This window comes from Pseudopodoces humilis, chromosome 15 (genome assembly GCF_049639895.1).
Source record: "Pseudopodoces humilis isolate 2021_Gansu_Grassland_sample_001 chromosome 15, ASM4963989v1, whole genome shotgun sequence".
Classification (NCBI taxonomy): Eukaryota; Metazoa; Chordata; class Aves; order Passeriformes; family Paridae; genus Pseudopodoces; species Pseudopodoces humilis.
Window position 1 is genome coordinate 463,706 of NC_142214.1, and position 20,259 is coordinate 483,964.

The 20,259-nt window shown below is 50.1% G+C and overlaps 1 protein-coding gene across 3 annotated transcripts in view; it reads right to left on the reverse strand.

Moving 5' to 3' along the window:
- Positions 1-14,493: 14,493 nt before the first annotated feature.
- FGF13 (fibroblast growth factor 13) overlaps positions 14,494-20,259 on the reverse strand; it is a 190,762-nt gene continuing 184,996 nt past the window's right edge. For all 3 annotated transcript variants that reach the window (XM_005526101.3, XM_014255348.2, XM_005526100.2), the window contains 2 exons: positions 16,383-16,581; positions 14,494-15,893 (listed from right to left, as the gene is read on the reverse strand). In XM_005526101.3, coding sequence (XP_005526158.1) covers positions 15,757-15,893; positions 16,383-16,581 — 336 coding nt within the window. In that variant the 3' untranslated portion in view covers positions 14,494-15,756. The remainder of the gene's footprint in view (positions 15,894-16,382; positions 16,582-20,259) is intronic.

The following is a 20,259-nucleotide window of genomic DNA, read 5'->3' on the forward strand; positions in this document are numbered from 1 at the left end:
AAACAATGGCAGCAGTGTCCTGTTTGTGCAGGCACAGCATCACACTGGAGTGTTAATGTGCTGCTCACTGTTCTCTGCAGCCCACTGCTGTCTGAGCCACATCTCCTGTCACTGGAGTTCTTTTCTTAGTAAAGGAAAATAAAGTTTTCACAGCTTTTTTTTACCCCCATTTCAAAATACCATTTTTTAGCTAAAACTTGTTGCCAAATTCTATTTTGATCCTGAGGTTTATTTTTAAACTGGAGATCAGTACATTGAGGAATCACAATTACGTGAAGGTAATACTGATAATCCTGTTCTGCAGTTTCCCCCCAGAGCTTCTCCATGTGGTGTTTATGCTCCTGGTGTCTGGCAGCAGTGACAGCCCTGCCAAGGGCTTGTGCAGGAGCTCTGCAGGTGTGAGCAGGGCTGCACCTGCCAGGGACAAGGGTGGGACAGGGGCTGCAGCTGAGCTCCATCTGTGCTGCTGTGCAGGAAAGGGACAGAACTCCCTAAAATCCCCCCCAAAGCCTGGAGGGGCTGGGAGAGCCCTGGGGATTCTGCAGCTGTCCCGGCCCATCCCTCTGTTTGTGTGCAGGGCACTGGGAGCAGCAGGAGCCAGCACAGGGGACACTGAGAGGTGACAGCACAGGGGACACTGAGGTGACAGCACAGGGGACACTGAGAGGTGACAGCACAGGGGACACTGAGGTGGCAGCAGAGGGGACACTGAGGTGACAGCACAGGGGACACTGAGGTGACAGCAGAGGGGACACTGAGAGGTGACAGCAGAGGGGACACTGAGGTGACAGCACAGGGGACACTGAGGTGACAGCAGAGGGGACACTGAGAGGTGACAGCAGAGGGGACACTGAGGTGACAGCAGAGGGGACACTGAGAGGTGACAGCAGAGGGGACACTGAGGTGACAGCACAGGGGACACTGAGGTGACAGCACAGGGGACACTGAGAGGTGACAGCAGAGGGGACACTGAGGTGACAGCAGAGGGGACACTGAGGTGGCAGCACAGGGGACACTGAGGTGACAGCACAGGGGACACTGAGGTGACAGCAGAGGGGACACTGAGAGGTGACAGCAGAGGGGACACTGAGGTGACAGCACAGGGGACACTGAGAGGTGACAGCAGAGGGGACACTGAGGTGACAGCAGAGGGGACACTGAGGTGGCAGCACAGGGGACACTGAGGTGACAGCACAGGGGACACTGAGGTGACAGCAGAGGGGACAATTGTCCCAGGCACAATTTAGCAAAGGAACAATCCTGTTCTGATTATGTACAACAATGCCAAAGCAAACAAAAGTGCAGTCACAAAGGTGGATTATGAGTTGTTTTTCCTTTGTTGAAGGAAGAATGTTTTTTGTCCATGCATTTCTAGGCACACTACTGTTCATGAGCAACTTAAAAGAGAAATATTTGATACTGCAGGGGAGTTGGTAATGACTTAATCAAAGGCAAAAATACCTCTTTGCTCCAGTTGAATGTTCACACAGTTTAGTTCTTATTAGCATCAATTTTCCGCAAACCTTTAGCGTCTGATTTATGAAAGGCAACATATTGGAATATTGGAACAACAAAAGAGATCACTGTTCCCCTCCCTTGCGTGGCAGTCCTGGGGCAGGTCTGGAAGCCTTGGCTGGCTCCCATCTCCTCTGCAGCACAGACAAAGCTCCTGTGCCTGCCCCTGCACCTCTGCAGGTGAAGAAACCCCTGGGTGTGGAAGCAGCAAACACAAACCCTGCAGCAGGCAGAGCATCCCACGGCCGAGGGAGAGCTGGGCCTCCCACGCTGACTGCACTTTGTGCACACTGCCAGCCTTTGGCAGGTGAGGGATGTGCTGAGTTCCTGTCGGCTGATGTTTCTATTTAAACCAGCTGGGACTCTCTGACATTCTCAATTACAGTTTGTTTGCACACACTCTTTGCAATTGAAATGCAGTTTGCAAGCAGTGTGCCTAAGGTCTGCTCTGGGACATGCCAAAATCTCCCTGCCAGGGCTATGAAAGAATGTGGCATTTGCAGTGCTAATAGAGAAGGCTCAGGAGGAAAAAAAAAAAAGAGCCTAAAATTTCTTCATCCCTTTTAAGCAGTGACTCAGTCACCAGCCCTTCCCACAGCTCTTCACTGATGTTCTAACTGCAGACCAATACCAGCTTAGGCTGCCTGAAAAATAAACTCCACATTTTCACTTAGCTGGACTGTCTGCCTTATTGCCATGAAAATTATATAGGAGAAAATATTTACCTACAGGGTTTCCTAAGCATGATCTCTCAGATGTGCCAAGCAGGTAGGAAATAAATCTATCTAGAAATATGTGAAACTACTGAAGGCAGTGTGAGCTGGGGCTGTGTGGAGCTCTGGAGCTCAGAGCTGCCCCTGGCTCTCTTGGAGCAGCTCTGAGCTCTGCTGCCTTCCCCACACCCTGCACTGGGGCTGCAGCTTTGCATTTCCCAGGGGAGGATTGCAACCAGCAGCTCAGCCCTGTTGGCCTGCTGCCGTTTCTGCCTCTGTGCTGAGGTTCTGGGGTGTAAATAATGGTGCAGGTTAACAGCTCTGGCAGTGCTGCAGGGCTGCTGGGCATAGCAATGCTCCTGCCACTCCACTGCAGCTCCTCAACAAAGCACTGTGCCCCTCAAGTGCCTGGAACAAAAAGAAAACTGGGATGGTGGTGGGTTTTTGGATGCAGATATATATCCTTGTGAAGATACTGGGCTTTCTGAGTGTGCTGGGAGCAGTGATCTGCAGTCATTGCAGGGAATAATGCAAAACCCCTGATGAATATTTGCCTTTCCACTCCTCGTGAAAGGGAAACATTGAAACCACGGCGATGAAATGCATCCCTTGGGGACTTTAGGCAGGGGAGAACATGTGGATGGGGTGTGGGAGAGTCCCATGGATCAGGGGATGTGTCTGAGAAGTGCTGGTTTCACTGCTTGGTGCGTGAGGCTGTCCACACGAGGGGCTGGAGGGCCACACGGAGCTTGCTGGGCTCAGCAAACACCACGGTCAGTATCTGAAGGGTTTGCAAGGATAGTTCTTGACTGCACAATTTTAACCTGAACTGGGAAGTGACTTCTTATATTTATGGATAATGGAATTTCAGGATGTAAATCACAGGCAGAAAAAGAAAAAAAAGAGATATATTTGATAAGAAAACAGTTCATTAAATATTTTGCCCAGCTGAAAGGGTTTGGACTCAATGATCCTTGTGGGTCTCTTCCAGTTTAGGTTATTCTGTATTTTATGTTGTCGGCAAAACTAAAAAATATCAGGTAGTTCTTATTTCAGCTTTCTAATGAACTGTCCCAATAATTGTATTTGACAGTCAAAAACTGGTAGAGACCCATATAAGTCATTAATGACAAAGACTGTCTGTACCTGTGTGTCCAGCCCAGCTGCCTGAAATCCAGCTGTTGGGGACTGTTCTGGCAGGAGGCTGTGCCTGAAGGCCCAGGAGGAGGAGGAGGAAATGCTGCCAGGGCCAGGGATGCTGCCCCAGCCGGGAGCCCCAGCAGCAGCAGCAGGATCCAGTGGTGCCACTGCCCCCAGCCACAGCTGCTCCTCAGGAGGGGAGCCCTGAAATTCACTTTGTGGGAATTACAGAGCAGACTCAGGTAATGCTGCCCCTGGGTGTTCAGAAATCATGGAACTGCCTAAAAACGATGCCTTCACTTTTTAATGTGAGAAGGAAAGGCAGCTGTTCTACTTTGCCTTACCACAATTAATTCTTTCCTTTGGCAGAACTTTATTAATAATAAATATTTTCTGCAGAAGAAAGAAAAAGCAGGAATATTCCTGGGGCATATCCCAGTATCAGGTTCTATTGTGTGCATTGCCAAATCACCCTGCGATTTGCATTAAAAGGCACAGGTTTAGCTATTGGAAATGCACAATGCTGTAACTCTGTTGCTGATGTGTAGCTCAATTAGCCAGAGCTGTAAGGAAGCCTTGGGCTTTTCCTGCAGGGTCCCAGGAGGGCTCTGCAGCTCCCGGGCTCCCTGCACAGGGCTCACCCCATCATCATCATCATCATCATCATCATCCCTCCTTTGGGATCCCCTGCACGGGGCTCACCCCATCATCATCATCATCATCATCATCCCTCCTTTGGGATCCCCTGCACGGGGCTCACCCCATCATCATCATCATCATCATCATCCCTCCTTTGGGATCCCCTGCACGGGGCTCACCCCATCATCATCATCATCATCATCATCATCATCATCCCTCCTTTGGGATCCCCTGCCAGGGGCTCACCCCATCATCATCATCATCATCCCTCCTTTGGGATCCCCTGCACGGGGCTCACCCCATCATCATCATCATCATCATCATCCCTCCTTTGGGATCCCCTGCACAGGGCTCACCCCATCATCATCATCATCATCATCATCATCATCCCTCCTTTGGGATCCCCTGCACGCAGCGATCCCGGCTCCCCCGGCAGGTTTGGGGTGTCAGGCAGCTCTGGCTGGGGCTGTGCCTCGTTTGCTGCTCCCTGGGCCTCGCCAGGGCTGCGGGAGGGGAGGGAGAGCATCCTTCAGAGCCCAGAGAGCCCCTTCAGAGCCCAGAGAGCCCCTTCAGAGCCCAGAGAGCCCCTTCAGAGCCCAGAGAGCCCCGCTTCTCCCTGGCCCTGCAGCCCCTGGCCAGGTGCATCCTCCCTGTGCCGCTGCATTCCCTGGAGCCCGCAGGATCCCCCGGGATCCCCCAAGAGCCCCCAGGGAACCCGCAGGATCCCCCGGATCTCCCCAATCCCCGGATCCCCCCCGATCCCCCCCCGATCCCCGATCCCCCCGATTCCCGGATCCCCCCCGATCCCCGATCCCCCCCCGATCCCCGATCCCCGGATCCCCCCCGATCCCCGGATCCCCCCCCGATCCCCGGATCCCCCCCCCCGATCCCCGATCCCCGGATCCCCCCCCCCCCATCCCCCCCCCCCCCCCCGATCCCCGATCCCCGGATCCCCCCGATCCCCAGATCCCCCCCCGGATCCCCCGATCCCCGATCCCCGATCCCCGGATCCCCCCGATCCCCGATCCCCGATCCCCCCGATCCCCCCGATCCCAGATCCCCGGATCCCCCCCGATCCCCGACCCCCGACCCCCGATCCCCGATCCCCCCCCCGATCCCCCCGATCCCCGATCCCCGGATCCCCCCGATCCCCGATCCCCGATCCCCGATCCCCGATCCCCGGATCCCCCCGATCCCCGATCCCCGATCCCCGATCCCCCCCCCCCGATCCCCCCGATCCCCGATCCCCGGATCCCCCCGATCCCCGGATCCCCCCCCGATCCCCCCCCCCCCCCCCCCCCCCCCCCCCCCCCGCCCCCCCCCCCCCCCGATCCCCCCCCGATCCCCCCGATCCCCGATCCCCGATCCCCGGCCCCGGGGCTGTGCAGGAGCCCAGGCTCGGAGCTGTGCCAGGACTCGCTTTGATGCCGGGCGGATTTCCCCGCGCTATTTTTGGATGCAGTGGGGATCACCGGGGGATGTCGCTTCTGGTGCAGACCGAAAGCGCTCGCAGACGCAGTTTTTCTCCAGGGGCAGAAGAGAAGAACAGAAGGAGGAAAACACGGCAATCTCCAAACCTTCTGCTCACACAGAGATAGGTCGCCAGGCCCCTGAGGCTAGAGAGGGATGTTTCCCAAACGCAAAATTCGCTGGGTAGCTGCTGATTCTCCTTGTTGGCTTTCGTGTAACTCAGGGCCCTGCTGCAGCCCAGAGCCAGCAGCCGCAGTTAAATTAATCTTTGTGGAGATGTTTATCAGGGATTGCTAGTAGCTACCCTTTGATTTAAGAATAATTGCGACATCTCTCATTTTCCCTGCTTAAAACACATATGTGGAGGTCTCGGATGGCTCAGGTTTGATCATGCCAACCCCTGCTTTTCATTTCATCTTCAAAACCGAAGCGAGGTGACGAGCAGGCACGGGAACCAAACCTGCCCTCCCTGGCAGTGTGTGTGTGCAGATTTACACTCGGGCTGCTGAAGAACAGGACTGCAGACGTGTTTACATGTTTATATGTTTCCATGTCTCTATGTTTATATGTTTACATGTTTCCAGGGAAGAAAGAAGCCGTTCCGCAGGGTGTTTTCCCCAGCTCTCCCCGCCTGTTGCTGGGAAAGTGGCGGTGCTTGGGCAGCATCCTGCGGGCACAGGATCCTGCGGGCTCAGCATCATCCTGCGGGCTTAGCCCGGGGCTCCCCTCCGGGACACGGCTCCTGACAGAGCTGGCAGCGCTCTCCCAGCCTGGGGAAGCCGTGCCACAGCCCCGGGGAACGAGGGGCAGCGCTGCCAGGAGCGAGGGGTGCCCAGCCCGGGAGAATCCTCAGGGAATCCCCGAGTGCTGAGGCTGATGGAGAAATCCCCTGTGGATTTCAATCGGGCTTGCCAACTTCCATGAGCATTCCCAGGGACTGATGAGTGCTCCTGCCCTGCTCCCTCATCCCCGTCTGCACCCTTTGGAGTGGAGCTCAGTTCTGTCCAGGGTGAGCTCTGGAACCTGGAATGGGTGTTTATTTTCTGTTGTTATGTCCATGGTGCCCGTAGTTAGAGGCTGCTTTTCCATGGCCAAGTGTTCTGTTAGCACAAATCCAGGCACTAAGCTTATAAATCCCAAACCATGAGCTCAGATAAATACACTACAAAGTCAGAAGCTTAAAAATAAGAGAATTAGGATCTATGTACACATCTTACTGCATTTATTACAGTTTTGTTCAGTTTTTCTCCTCTGTTTGGAGAATCAGAATTTTAGCAGCTTCCATCAGGAGCCTTGTAAGGACCTTGCCCTAATTATGGAGTCATTCCAGTGACATTTTAAATTATGGGTGAGTTTTACATAATTCTTTTGATACGTGTTGTTATGACATGTAAAATTTTATCTTTGCCAGATGCAGTGAATTATGTAAGATCTTTGTTTTGCATTTGTCAGGATAACTTGAACCACTGCACATTAAAGAAATGCACTTTCAAAGGACCCGGTCCTGCACACAACAGTGATAATACAGATAAACTTCATAAACTTTATTAAATTTCTGGTAAATCATATAAGCTAACAGGCCAGTTTATGTGACAGTGTTCAAACTCCAAAGCCAAGCATGCAAGGAGTAGGAAAAGTCTTATCCTGAAACGCAGCACCATTCCTGGGCTTCCAGGGATGGCTCATGACATGATCAAATGCTGGTTTTCCCAAGAGGGCCCTGTCTCCGTGCTGGAGCAGCCTGCCTGATGCAAATCAGTGGGCAGCAAAGAAAAAATCTCTTTTCTTTAGGTCCTTCTGTGTGTGGCCCCAGCCCTTGTTTACTGTATCCTGCTCATCCTCGCTGGAAAGATGGAAAGCTACTCTTTCCACTCAGTTTTTGGGTTTTTTTCCTGTGACACTCATTACTCCAGTCCTGTTTGTTTATTCTGCATGCAAAGTATTAATTAATTTGTCTCTGTGAAGCCCAGTAAGGCAGGGGAGAAACATTATCACTTTATAGATAAGGAACAGAGGCCCAGAAAGATTGAGTCAAGAATGTGAATTAATTTGGGATGTTCACATTCAGATGCTCAAGAGGTGATAATCCCTGTGCACATGGGATCCATTTGCTGGCCAGGGTGATGCCAGGGCCCTGCCAGGGCAGGACTGCAGTGGGCAGCTGCCCACACAGGTGGCCCAAGGCACTTCCCAGGGCATGGGAAGACGAAGCAGCCAGATGGAAGTGGAGGAAATCACAGAATCACAGAACGGTCTGGCTTGGAAGGAGCTTTAAAGATCCTCTAGTCATATCCCTGCCATGGCAGGGACACCTCCCACCATCCCAGGCTGCTCCAAGCCCTGCCCTGCCCAGCCTTGGGCACTGCCAGGGATCCAGGGCAGCCCCAGCTGCTCTGGGCAGGGTGGCAGGAGAAATGCAGTGTCTTCTTGGTCGGGCTCCCAGGGGGAATGTTAAAGCAAGGAGCTGAAGGAAGGCAGTGAGGTGACTTAGTGGGGACTTTCTGTTTGAAGAAATGTCCTGCAGCCGGTCCCAGGAGCAGGAGCTCACCCCTCTCCTGCCCCAAGCCAGGCCTGCACTGGGCAGGAGAGCAGGGGCAGCCACAGGAGCCCAGCTGCACAAGCCCAGCCTCCTTGGCTTGCTTTAGGTTATAATTTACCAGCTCCCAGCCCAGAGATGAGAGACCTGAGAACGGCCATGGAAACTTTCACTTGCCAAGATCCAAGAGTATTTATATAATTTAATCGATAAATTGCATTGATTTATTTGCACTAAGTAACTCCTTGAGGTCTGGATAATAGATAAGGGTGTGCATGGTGCTGTACAAACACATCATAAATAAATGCAGCTTGCAAATCAATTGCAGGCTATTAATGATTAATCTTCTCATAGTAAAATAATGTGATGTCTTTCCATTATGGATTAAAAAAAAAAAATCTGACCTGAGAGGTTTCAGAGTCATTTATTTGAGGAAGGCTGCCCTTTAAGCCAGATCTTACACTTTTTAAAAGGTCACAGGGTGTAAATATCATGGCTCCTTACAAAGCAGCACTCCCCGAGTGGTTTGACAGCGCCTTCATCAGAGCACACCACGCTCCTGCTCAAACGAGGCTCGGCCACCCAGGCCAGGGCTGGGCTCTTGCAGGGAATTTCACTCTCCCACCCTCTTTGGCTGCTGGTGATGAATGCACAAAGAGCTGAAAAGGTTACCCCGAAGCCTGGTGTGCTACCAAAGGTGAAGAACAGCACATTTTCCTCCATCACGGCCCTGGCTGGGCCATTTTCTGACATCAGTGGGAGAGCTGGGAACAGAAAAATGTTTTACTGCACTGCACCTCATGCTGGCCTCATGCAGGCAGGAGAACAGTCTCTGGCCAGAGCCAGGTCTAATTGCAGGGATGCTGAGCCCAATGAATCTCTTGTCGAGGCAGATGAGCCAGACCACACTGTGCCCATCAGATCCATTGCCCAGCCTCGGGGGATCCCAAGCTGTGCACAGCTGAGCTGCCTCCCCATCCCATTCATCCCCTGATGCATATATTATAGAGCAAGAAGAAAACGCTTATTCCACGATTATTTGTTCTAATTAATTTATCTCTTCAAGTTCCTTGACCTGAGTGTTGGCTCTTGCAAGTGCTTGCATGAACAAGACTGGCAGGGTTTGCACCTCAGCATTTGCCAGTTTTCTGCCTTGGCAAGGGGGATTTCTGTGTGCTCTAAGCCTGCTGCACAGCACGAGGTGTTCCTTGAGCTCCTGTGCTGGCCCCGTCCTGCCCAGCTCAGGCTGTTTGCCAGGGACCTTCAGTGTGGAGAACACGGATATAGCTGGGTACAGCTCTAACTAGCTCTATCTGTGCATGGATTTATGTGTGTCCGTGTCTTTCATGAATATTTGTGTGTGTCTGTGTGTGTATTTAATAGACTTCAGTGTGCTTAACACATTTTCCTCCCAAGCAGAATTTAAACCCTGAGTGGGCTGCTGTCTGTCTGCTGGGAATTCTGTCTCTGCTGAACACGCTGCTGATGCAGAGGTGGCTCAGGGAGCACAGAGGGATGTGCTGAGCACGGGGGGAGCAGCACAGCTCACCTGGGCCAGGTGAGTGCCTGGGCAGGAGCAGTCTGTGCCCTGCAGGGTGCAGCTCTGGAGGAGGAGAGGGGCCCTGGGCAGGAGCTGTGCAGTGGAAAGCTGGGGAGATGCTGGCTCTGCAGAGCCCCCCTCGTGTCCCTGCAGCGCTGCTGGGCTCTGCAGAGGTCCTGCAGCACCAGGAGCTCGAGGCTGAGCTGTTTTTGGGCTGGAGGCACCACCCCAGCAGGACAGGACACGAGCTGGCAGGAGCAGCACCCACAGTCCTGCTTTATGATTTCCTTCGCTCTTTGTTTTGCTCAGGCTGCCCCAATGATGTGATCGTGAGATCACGTGCTGCTGATTGAAACTCCTGAGAAAAATCTCATTATGTTATCTAATGCAAAACCCTTGTGGTTAATGTAAAATAATTTCACCAACTCTGTGGCAGGTGGGTTCTCAAGTGTTGCCACTACTTCCAAAAGCAGTAATTGTTCTTTTAAATTAAGGCAGTAAAAAAACCCCACACCTTTAAACAACAATGAAAGTTCTGCTTTTGTTTAACAAGAAAAGGAGTTTAATTTTTAAAGATCACTCTATATTATTAACTTGCTTAATTATCAGAAGGGATGGTTGGATGAGCAGACAATTAAAACAAGGAGAAGCTCAGAAGGAAAAGTTCACCAGTGTTTTAGAGAGACAATGGGGGAAAGTAAAACTCTTTCAAGTACCATTTGAAGGAAACCATTTGGGAAGAAAATAGGATTAATTAAGATTTGAACCGGTTGATTTCATTATCTAAAAATATTTCCTAGATTAACAGTGTTACATACTTATGCATGAGGTAATGTCTAAGGTTCTTCAGCAGCAGAGTGAGATGTTGGTGTAGATAAAGGCTCTCCAAAGCAGCAGGGAACTGCAGAGCTGGCGGAGTGTGGTGTGCTCTGAGCCTGGCTGGGATCAGCCCCAGGGCCAGGGGCTGAGCCTGCCTTGCTCTCCTGGCAGGATGTGTCCCCTCCCTGTCCCTTTACTGCCCTGCCCTGTTCTCTCCAGAGGTTTTCACTGCATCACTTGAGGCAGGGCTGTGGCAGCCCCAGGTGGGAGCAGCCCCACAGCTGGGACCTGACCCCGTCCTGTGCCAGGACACAAGCTCACAAAAGGAGTGTGACAACATGCAGTGCTGAGAAACCCCTGGGACACCAGAGCATTCATCCTGCCCCTCCAGCTGTTGAATTTAGGTGAGACATGCCAAACATATCTGGGGAAAAAAAATTAAGCCTACGAGTGCTTGAAAGTAATTTTCCATATGGGGTATTTAAGACTCTTAAATTCAAATCATTAATAATGATCTTTGAAGGGAACCCTATAAGTTGTCTCCTAGTTCCTGATGAGATGGAATAATTTATTACATCAATTTCTCTGATTAATGTAAAATGTGTTTCAAATTTGGGTTTTCCTTTAATATTTAAACTCCCCCTTGAGAGGAGCTGCAGAAAGTGACTGAGTGCCCCCCAGACTGATGTGGTACATCCTCAAAGCAGGGTGAGATCTGCTACTGGAGCTGCTCAGCAATAAAACCATTGTGCAGAAGCAAAGCCAGCTTACTTCAGGACCTGCTACCCAAAAGGCAAGAACCAGCAGCTCACAGCTCTGCTCACTCCTGCCAGGGCAGAGTGTCTGAAAAACTTACTGTGAACTGGAAATTGCTTGTTGCCAAGGGCATGTCCCCCAAAATTGCTGAAAAAAGGCCAAAGCTGGAGTTGCTCAGGATAAATTGCACGACAGGTCTTTCCCCTAAGAAATTAATTTATTTTAAATCGGCTTTCTACTGTACTTATATGTGATTTCTGCAGAGTCAAAGTCAGACAAAACCATGGTGCTTTTTGTCTTGGTCTTACATCAAGGAGGAAACTGAGCTGCAGCATTTAGAGCAGCCATTCTCTGAGCTGCTAAATGCACACTTTGTGTCCTTCATCCACCATGCTGAAAAAACTGAACACCCATCTTTGCTGGTCTTGGGCTGACCACTCAAGTTGCCCCTCTCTGTTTCAGGAGGACAGGGAAAGGACAGTTTTAATCCAGAAGGGTCTCTGTGCCAGGGAAAGCTGAGCCACGGTGGGGTACTGCTAGTGGAGCAGAGATTGTAATACCTCATAATATCTGCTGTGATAAAAAAAAGAGTCCAGACAGGAGGAGTTTGTTTAAGAGAGAATTATTTATTAGAAGATAGGAGGTTGTTACGTACAGATTCTGTCCTGCAAAAGTGTCCTGGTCAAGGAAATGTCAGGGAGACATTTAAAGCCACCGAGCTGGCCCTGCTCTCCACACAGAGATACTCAGACACAGCAGAGCCCTGCCAGGCCTGGCTGCACGCCGGGCTCAGCTGGGACAGCCGGGTACCACAGCATCCCTGGGCTCGTGTCACTGCCTGCATCCCACAGGAAAGGTGCTGGGGACAGCAGCAGGGGCACTGCTCTTCCCTGGGCTCACCTGGGACAATTCCCCAGGCAGGGAATGGCTTCCATCGGGCCAGCCAGGAACGTGGCTGAGCAAGAGGCTACGAGACACAACCATGCTGTGAGGTAGCATGAGGTAAATCAAAGAAAAAAGGAAAAGGACAAGCAAAGGTCTCTGTGATTCAGAGAAGAGCTCTCTCGCTCACCCCAAAGCAGGCCAAGCAGTGTGGCTGAGCCCATGGAGCCCATGGAGCAGCAGCACTTGTGCCTCCAGAGCCGTGTTCCCTGGAGCCCAGCCCTGCCTGGCTCCCTCTGGGCTGGCACTGCCTGCCCAGCCCTGCCTGGCTCCCTCTGGGCTGGCACTGCCTGCCCAGCCCTGCTGGCCCCGGGGCTCTGCCGGGCACTGCCCACGAGTGCCGAGGCTGCTGCCAGAGCTGGCACCTCCTGAGCAGCCCCAGAGCCGTGGGCAGCTCTGCTGGAGGGAGGCACAGCAGAAGGGGAGGAAAGGCATCCCCACGCCTTGGCAATGCCAGCAGGGCCCAGACCCTGCCCCGTGGGTGCTCAGGGGCTCACGGCACCTTCGGGCTTGGATCCACGGCAGCCCCTGGGCTCCTCCTCACTCCAGCATCTTCCTGTTCCACTGCACCTGTGCCAGAGCAGCCTCACCGTGCCTCTGACTCCTGACAGACAAGCATCCAAATACACATTTCCCCAGCATCTAGCAGGTTTCTTAAAGGAAGGTATTACCCAGAAGAAAATCTGTGTAACTTTCTAATTTATGGGTGCTGAAATGATTATTCTAGGGTCTGATTTCTCCGTCTGGTCCTCTGATGAAGCCACATTCTTGTTTTTGCTGGCTGGGGCAGAATATTACCTTCACTCACTGTCTGTAAAGTCTCATCTCACTCTAACTTTCCTTATTAAATCCTCATTATGGTTCCAGACTACATGAAAAACCCTGGGTATGATCCCCCACTTTGCTCCTAGAGTATACAACCTTTTGTCTACTATCAGCACTCCATCAGGATTATTGCCCTTTCAGTCCTCAGTAATCTGAAAGATTGTTAAACCAGGTTGGACCAAAAATATTGTTGGACCAGCTTTGTCAGAAATGTAACATAATTGTCAGAAACATCTGTTTCTGGCTCAGCTATCACCACATCTCTCTCCTCATCTCCATCCAAGAGTAGCCTTTGTTAGCTTGGAATACCAGAAAGCTTTGGAACAAGAGATCTGGCAATGGATGTTCACAGCTGACACCAACAGCAGCACAAAAGATGGGTCAGACTACCGAGCTCAGAAAGGGGATTTGTGAGACAACAATTCCCCTTCCCTGCAGATGAGCTCCAGGGTTGGAGCTCCTGGGGATGGAGAGTAACAGGAATACTGGAGCCATAAAGCAAAGCAGCAGAGCTCCAGTTCTCTCTAGGGTAGGAAACACTCAGCACTGAGCTAGCTTTGCTACAGATATGTCTATTTTAAATCAGGCTTTATGTTCCTAAGGCACTCAGACTCCTTTTTTGGAACATGTACCTGAATGCATTTGATGTTTGGGGATGGGAGGGTTAAGAAAAATGTTCCCCAAGGACACCCACATTTAGTTGAAGGGAAGAGGTGATCCAGACCCACTGAATTATCAAAACCTCTGGAGCAATCATGATCACATCTTCAGTTTTTTAAGGATTTCAGCAGCACTGGATGTGCTCTCACTTTCTTCACCCTCTGGAAAAGGGCAAGCTGGGGAAGCTGGGCCCTCTGAGAGCAGGCCAGAGCTCTTCATTTACTATTTGCTATGAAACAACAGATCTGGAGGTTTGATCTGCCCTTAAAGCTGGTTTAATTCCAGCTCAGTCACGTGGGAGGAACACAGAGCAGACAACAGAATAGCTCATTTGGATTTCAGCCTAACATTTTTGTTCCACTATTGTCTTCCAGAACCGGTTCTTTGGCCACCCACGATGAAAACGTGTCCCTGCTAAGACCTCTTGGAACACCTTGAGGAGTGAAGCTCACCTGTCAGAGCTGCCTGGATGCCGCAGATGGGAAAAGTTTTCCTGGATGTTTCCAGAGAGGAAAGGCAGGAGAGAGGGATGTTTTCCCTCCAGAGCAAAGGTACAGCAGCCTTTTTCCTGGAGGCCAGACGAAGGCCAGCAGTGCTGAGCGTCCCCCAGGGGCTGCCAGCAGAGCTCCTGGAGCCCGTGCCACACTCGGGGCAGAGAGGCGCAGCCCAGGGCTCAGTCCCAAGCCTGGTGGCACCAGAGCATGGCTGTGTTTGAGTATCTCAGCTGGGCTCACAGGACCAGCTCTGACAGCCCCCAAAAGCAAAGAACGTTTGAGTTTCTGTATGAATGGCGTTACAGGGGATGGCTGTCACACAGAAAGATTCTGAACATTAATTACAGTATCTTTTGTAACTTTATGATTTAATTGCCAACCCTTTTCCCTTCAAATTAACCATGGATGTACAGCATATAATCGAATAAGCTTTTTTTAAAAAAGTACATCTTAATATAAATAGTTTATTCAGTGCATGGTTGTGTATACAACAAATAATAAACAACTTTTTTGTACCAGGCAGAAAGCCGCCTGTACAGAACTAATTCAGTTTTGGAGCACAGAATCCAACGATGATTAATGCACAAAATCTTACACATCATGCAACTCTATGCCAATATTCCAACTTTCTCCCATGCAACAGACATGATGACCTAAATGGAAACCTAACTACATTTTTTAAACAATTGTTTCCAATAGCATGTATAAGTATATGTTGTTTAGGGGTAACCTGTCCTAACGCTTCCTCCTACACAATATTCACGTGCCCGTTACAGTGAAAGGACTTTTACAAATAAGACGTTTCTTATAAAAAAATTAAGTCACCTTAATTCCACAGTTTCTGTCTTTAGAAAAGAAGCCACAACGATAGTTTAACATGACACACAAAATGGAATTAAGAGAAATCTACACTGGAGGATAATTTTATCCCTTTCTGTTAACTTCCACTTGGGATAACAAAACAACTCAATTCCTACAGACTGGGGTTAGCACAAGAACTTTACCAGAAACTACAAATCTATAAAAATTTATATTTCATTGTGTTTAAAACCACAAGAACACTGTTTGCTTGAGCCTGAGACACCAACTCTCAGTTCCAACCCTGAATTTTGAATTATTTTTTTAAAGACAAAGCTTTAAAGACCCATTGGAGTTCGGAAATCAAAAAGTTGCACTATTCCAAATTAAAGGATACATGTTTTTTATCAAGCCTTAGATATAAAACCGTAAGCCAAGGAAACGACAGAGTTTACGTATTTGTTTTTTGTTTGCCCCTATAAAACATACAAGCATTAAAATTTCCTTTGAAGAGCAAAAGTGGTCTTTTTCTGAGTTGGAAAGCAAATTCTTATCAGCAGTGAATGCTGCGAAATGTTTTTGTTTCGTTTTCCACAAAGCAGAGGAGAGAGAGAGAAAGAGAGAAAGAAAAAGTGAGAGAGAAAGAGCTGGACATTTCTTCTCGGAGATTTTCCCGCAGTTGTGTTTGCTGCTCTCCAACTGCCTTGTGATATGCACAAGCACATTCTACATGCCTGGGGTTTATCCTTTGACAACCAGCAGATCTAATGGCTAATAATCAGGTGACTATGCGACTTCGGTGGCTCGTCCTGGGCAATCGAAGGTTTGGATGAAAGACTGCGAGTAAGAATTCAACTGCATCCAGAGGTAAGGTTCTGTTTAGAGAGCACTTGGCTGGCCTGAACCTGGCTACGTGGACTCATTTTGGCTCATGGATTTACCCCCATTTAGCACTCCTGAAACGCTTCTGCTCTTTGTTGGGGTCCCACTTCCAGACCTGGAGAACTCTGTGAGATCGTGGAGGGAAGGCTCTTTGTACATGGCCACTGCAAGGCAAGAGAAGCAGAACGTCAGCACAGCTCAGGGCTGCAGGGGCTGGGGGCAAAGCCCAGCTGTGACACGCGGGATTGTTCAGCCAGCAACACGCAATGGAAGAGAGACTCAAACACCCAGGGCAGGGAGACCTCTTCCATTTCAAACACTCCCTGAAAACCTCAGAGGTCAGTGGACTGACATCTTCCAGAAGGGGAAAACCACTCCTCCCTCTCCCAGTTAAAGCAGCCATCTACCCACTGCACTTACACTACCCTGAAGGACAGACCTAGGCTGACAAAATCAGCATTTCCTTACTACCAGAGAAGCAGCCCCGTCACTGGTTGTGGTTTAGCCTGTTTGAACTCTGCTGAGATGAACAGCATGTTACAGAACATTACACTCCCGTTTTATAAGCAGCTGGACGTGTCAAATATATATGCACAGGAATTAAACACAACACAGTATCAGTTCAGATAAAGGGAGCAAACCCAAGCAATTACCTTTTAAGGGTTTTGGAAGAAAGTGTGCTGCAGGTTTATTTTTCTTCACGTGGTTTCCTTTCATTATTTCTCCTTCTTTGTTAAGACCCAAATACCAACCCCGGCCGGACTGTTGCTGTCTGTAGATCATTGAGGAATATGTCACATAGTAGTTTTCAAATACTGATTCTTTGAACTTGCATTCAGGTGTAAAATGTTCCTGTAAGAAAGCAACAGATCAATATGTGCAGGGCCAAATCTCACACCGTGAGAAGCGTCCAATATCCATTGCTTTCTGAATGGTTAGAAGTCGTACCTCTCACCCTCAGCTATCCAATTATGAAACATGGGTCCTAAAAGTATTAACAAAAGAGTAACACAATCTGAAACCTGTGAAATGATGCTGTGAGCAGCTCTAAATAGAATGCAATAAGATCTTCTTGAACAATGAGTAAAAAGTCCAATTGAAGATTTATTGATGCAGCTAATGGATATCAGGCAGACACAGAGCTGTGTCACCCCTGGGAGCAGCTGTGGTGCAGCCCTGCAGGCAGGAATGCTTTGTGCATTAACTGCTGCCCTTAACTGTGTCTGAGACAAGGGCAGGAACAGCCCAGAGCCAGTGTGCCATGGGCAGGAACAGCCCAGAGCCAGTGTGCCATGGGCAGGAACAGCCCAGAGCCAGTGTGCCATGGGCAGGAACAGCCCAGAGCCAGTGTGCCATGGGCAGGAACAGCCCAGAGCCAGTGTGCCATGGGCAGGAACAGCCCAGAGCCAGTGTGCCATGGGCAGGAACAGCCCAGAGCCAGTGTGCCATGGGCAGGAACAGCCCAGAGCCAGTGTGCCATGGGTGAGCGCTTGTCTCTCACTGTCCCAGCAATATTACCTGGAGCAGCTGCCTCTCCGGTGCCTGGTGCAGCACCCACGAGAGCCCAGCTGGCAGGGCTGCTCTGCAGACACTGCTGGGGCCTGGGGCACCAGCCTGGCCTCCCAGGACTGCTCTGTGTCCCCTGGGGAGCCCAGCTGAGGATGAAGAGCTCTAAAGCAGCCCCGAGCCCTCTCCTCCTGCCAGGGGAGTGCTGGCTGTCCCTGAGCACGCCCTGCCTGGAGCAGTCTCTGCGCTGCTGCCCCGGGCAAAGCTCCAGAGCCAGAGCACGGCTCCTGCAGGGATCTCACACCACACCAGTACCCACAGCAGCGCTCAGCTGCCTCCCACGGCCCTGGCTCCTTCGGGCTGCCAACATCACAAGCTCTGACATCATCTCTAGGGGCTCTAAAAGTCCATAAAATATGGAAGAGGAAGGGTTTTGTCTGGCGACGCAGATGTTACCAGCTCAGTTAGGCCTGTCACAGCACCACGGAGCAGCCAGATGTTTGCTGCCCTTCCCCTGTGGAGGCAGCCAGCTGCAGGGAGCTGCCCTTGTGCTTACAGTACCCGACAGAGGCGTGAAAGAAAGGAGAAAAAACTGTCCTTGTATAATGATTGTAATTTTGATTTTAAAATATCACAGGAAATTAAATGTCTCAGGAGCTCAAGATATTCTTATCTAGTTTCTATAATATTCTCATGTGAGAAAAGGATGGTATTAGGAAAAAAAAATCCACCACTCTGTATTTTCTGCATATCTTTTGCCATTTTGTCTTTATGAGAGGAAGAAAAAAGCTCCCATTCTCTGACTGGCATTTGCTTCAACAAAGAATGTGAAGCAAGCAATTTTCTTCTTTTCTTTCTTTAAGCTAATTGGTTGTTATTTAGTTAATTGACAATTGGTTTCAATTGCTGTCAAATGGGGACAGTCACAGCATTTTTGTAAGATTTCTGCATAAAAGCCTTCCCTCACTGTTCCCTGCCCAGCACCAGCCATGGTAACAAAGACTATTGCAAGGGTATCATCCAATTAGCAGCAAAATGGAAAACTACAGTGCTCCCACTGGCAGATTATGGTTTATGTACAGTAATTTGGAGCTGTTTTGGGTACAAAAGGCCCGCCTGTACACAGCAGCAGAGGGTCAGACTACAAACAGAACCAGAACATTTCCTCTGGAGCTTTCAGGAAGCAAGTTAACCTCAGAATGAACAGCAGAGTCCCTGGCACAGAGGGACAGGGACAGTGGGGGGACAGAAGGAAAGACCCTGACCCCCTCCCTCACTCCTGGTTTTCCCTTGGCTCTCTTGGAAGTGCAGTGCTCCTGGGAGTTTGCAGCTGAGCCATGCCCAGCCTGCCTGCCAGCCCCCCAGAGCATCCCAGAGAAATTCCTCCTGAGAAATCCCTCCTGCAGCACCCAGCCTGCCTGCCAGCCCCCCAGAGCATCCCAGAGCAACCCCCCCAGGACCCCTGGGATCCTGCAGGAGCTACAGGGGCTGGATCCTCTTGACAAACAGAAGCAGACACCTCTCCACATCACGCTCAGCTATCAAGACCAATTCACTCCCATTTTTTTGGGCACTGCAGCAGAACACCTCATTCCCTGGGTGGGCAGGGATTCCCTGGCTGCTGGCTGGCACTGCAGCTCCTGCTGCAGCTGCAGCAAGGTGGGCTGGCTGCTCTCCTGCAGGAGCAGTCTGTTCCCAGCCTTCCCTTTCGTTTAATCCAGTGTGTCTTTCCTGCTGGCTACAGGAAGGGCTGGGGAGGAGCACTGCAGAGGGAAGCTCCGAGGAAGGAAAGGCAGCATGGGCACATCCCAATGAAAATGGACTTTTCTGAGCTTGGCAAGTCCACGTGCCAGCCCAGCTGAGGGGGGACAGCACTTCCATGAGCCAATCAATTATAATACAGTGCAGAGCAGCACTGCAAACTGGCCATTATGTTATCTCTGCTGGCAAAATCTTCATTAATATACTGAGGAAGAGCGTGCTGAAGTCAGGAGAGGGCTGAGTGCCCCAAATGACACCGATGTTTTCCAGCTCACATTGTCAATCCTATGGAAAATCTATAAACACAAGTGTTGAATTCTATAGCCAGTTTTTTCCTGTCTCTCAGCTGTCCTTTTAGTACATCCTTGCAATGAAAACAATGGAAATAAGTTCTGGAAATCCACTGTTATGGATATATTATTACACAGAACAGATGAAAAGAATTATTTCTGTGAAACAGTATTTCCATCTCTGCTTATCTCAAAAGTCACTGACGATGGCACCTAAATGACAATAAATGGCACTCACTCAAGCCCCTCACACATCCACCTTTAACACCAAATGAATGAATGAATAAATAAAAGTGAAGACAGTGCTGGATTCACTGTAGTCATGACTCAGCCACGCTCAAGTAAGCAGGAAGATGAACTGGCAGGGGCTGCTTCCTGCTTTTGAGCTGATTAGCTGAACTACTGAAAGGTTCCTTCACAAACAAATCTGTAGCTGCATTGAGTATGTGAAAAATAATTAAAAAAGAATAATTTGGCATATGATAATATGGTAAAAGGCCTTGTGGCATACACTTAGAGTAGCTGTATTTCCAGGCAGCTGACTAGATTATATCTAAAATAATTCAGGCTGCATTACAGAATGCTAAGCCTGAAAGCTAAAGTATCATAAAAGCCAATCTGGAATTCTTCCTGCTCTATTTGTACGGAAGACAAATCTGAAGCCAAACCCCCTCCAAATTATCAGCCATCACATCCACCTACACGGCAGGACTGCACATTAATTACTCTGTGCTCCAAATGATCTGGTGCAGAATTCAGCCTCCCCACGAACAGCAAAGGGGCAGCCTGTGTGGAAGGAAGGTGTTTAGTGCCACAGGAGCCTCTTGCTGGGATGGCTGATGCACAGTGTATAGGAGGAGGAGGAAGATGTTTGCTCTCTGCCATTTATTGCATTCTGAATTTGCATTGTGATACCATCAGCAGGGGCCATCACCAAATCCTTCAAGTCATGAGGTCAAGACTGGGTTTGTTC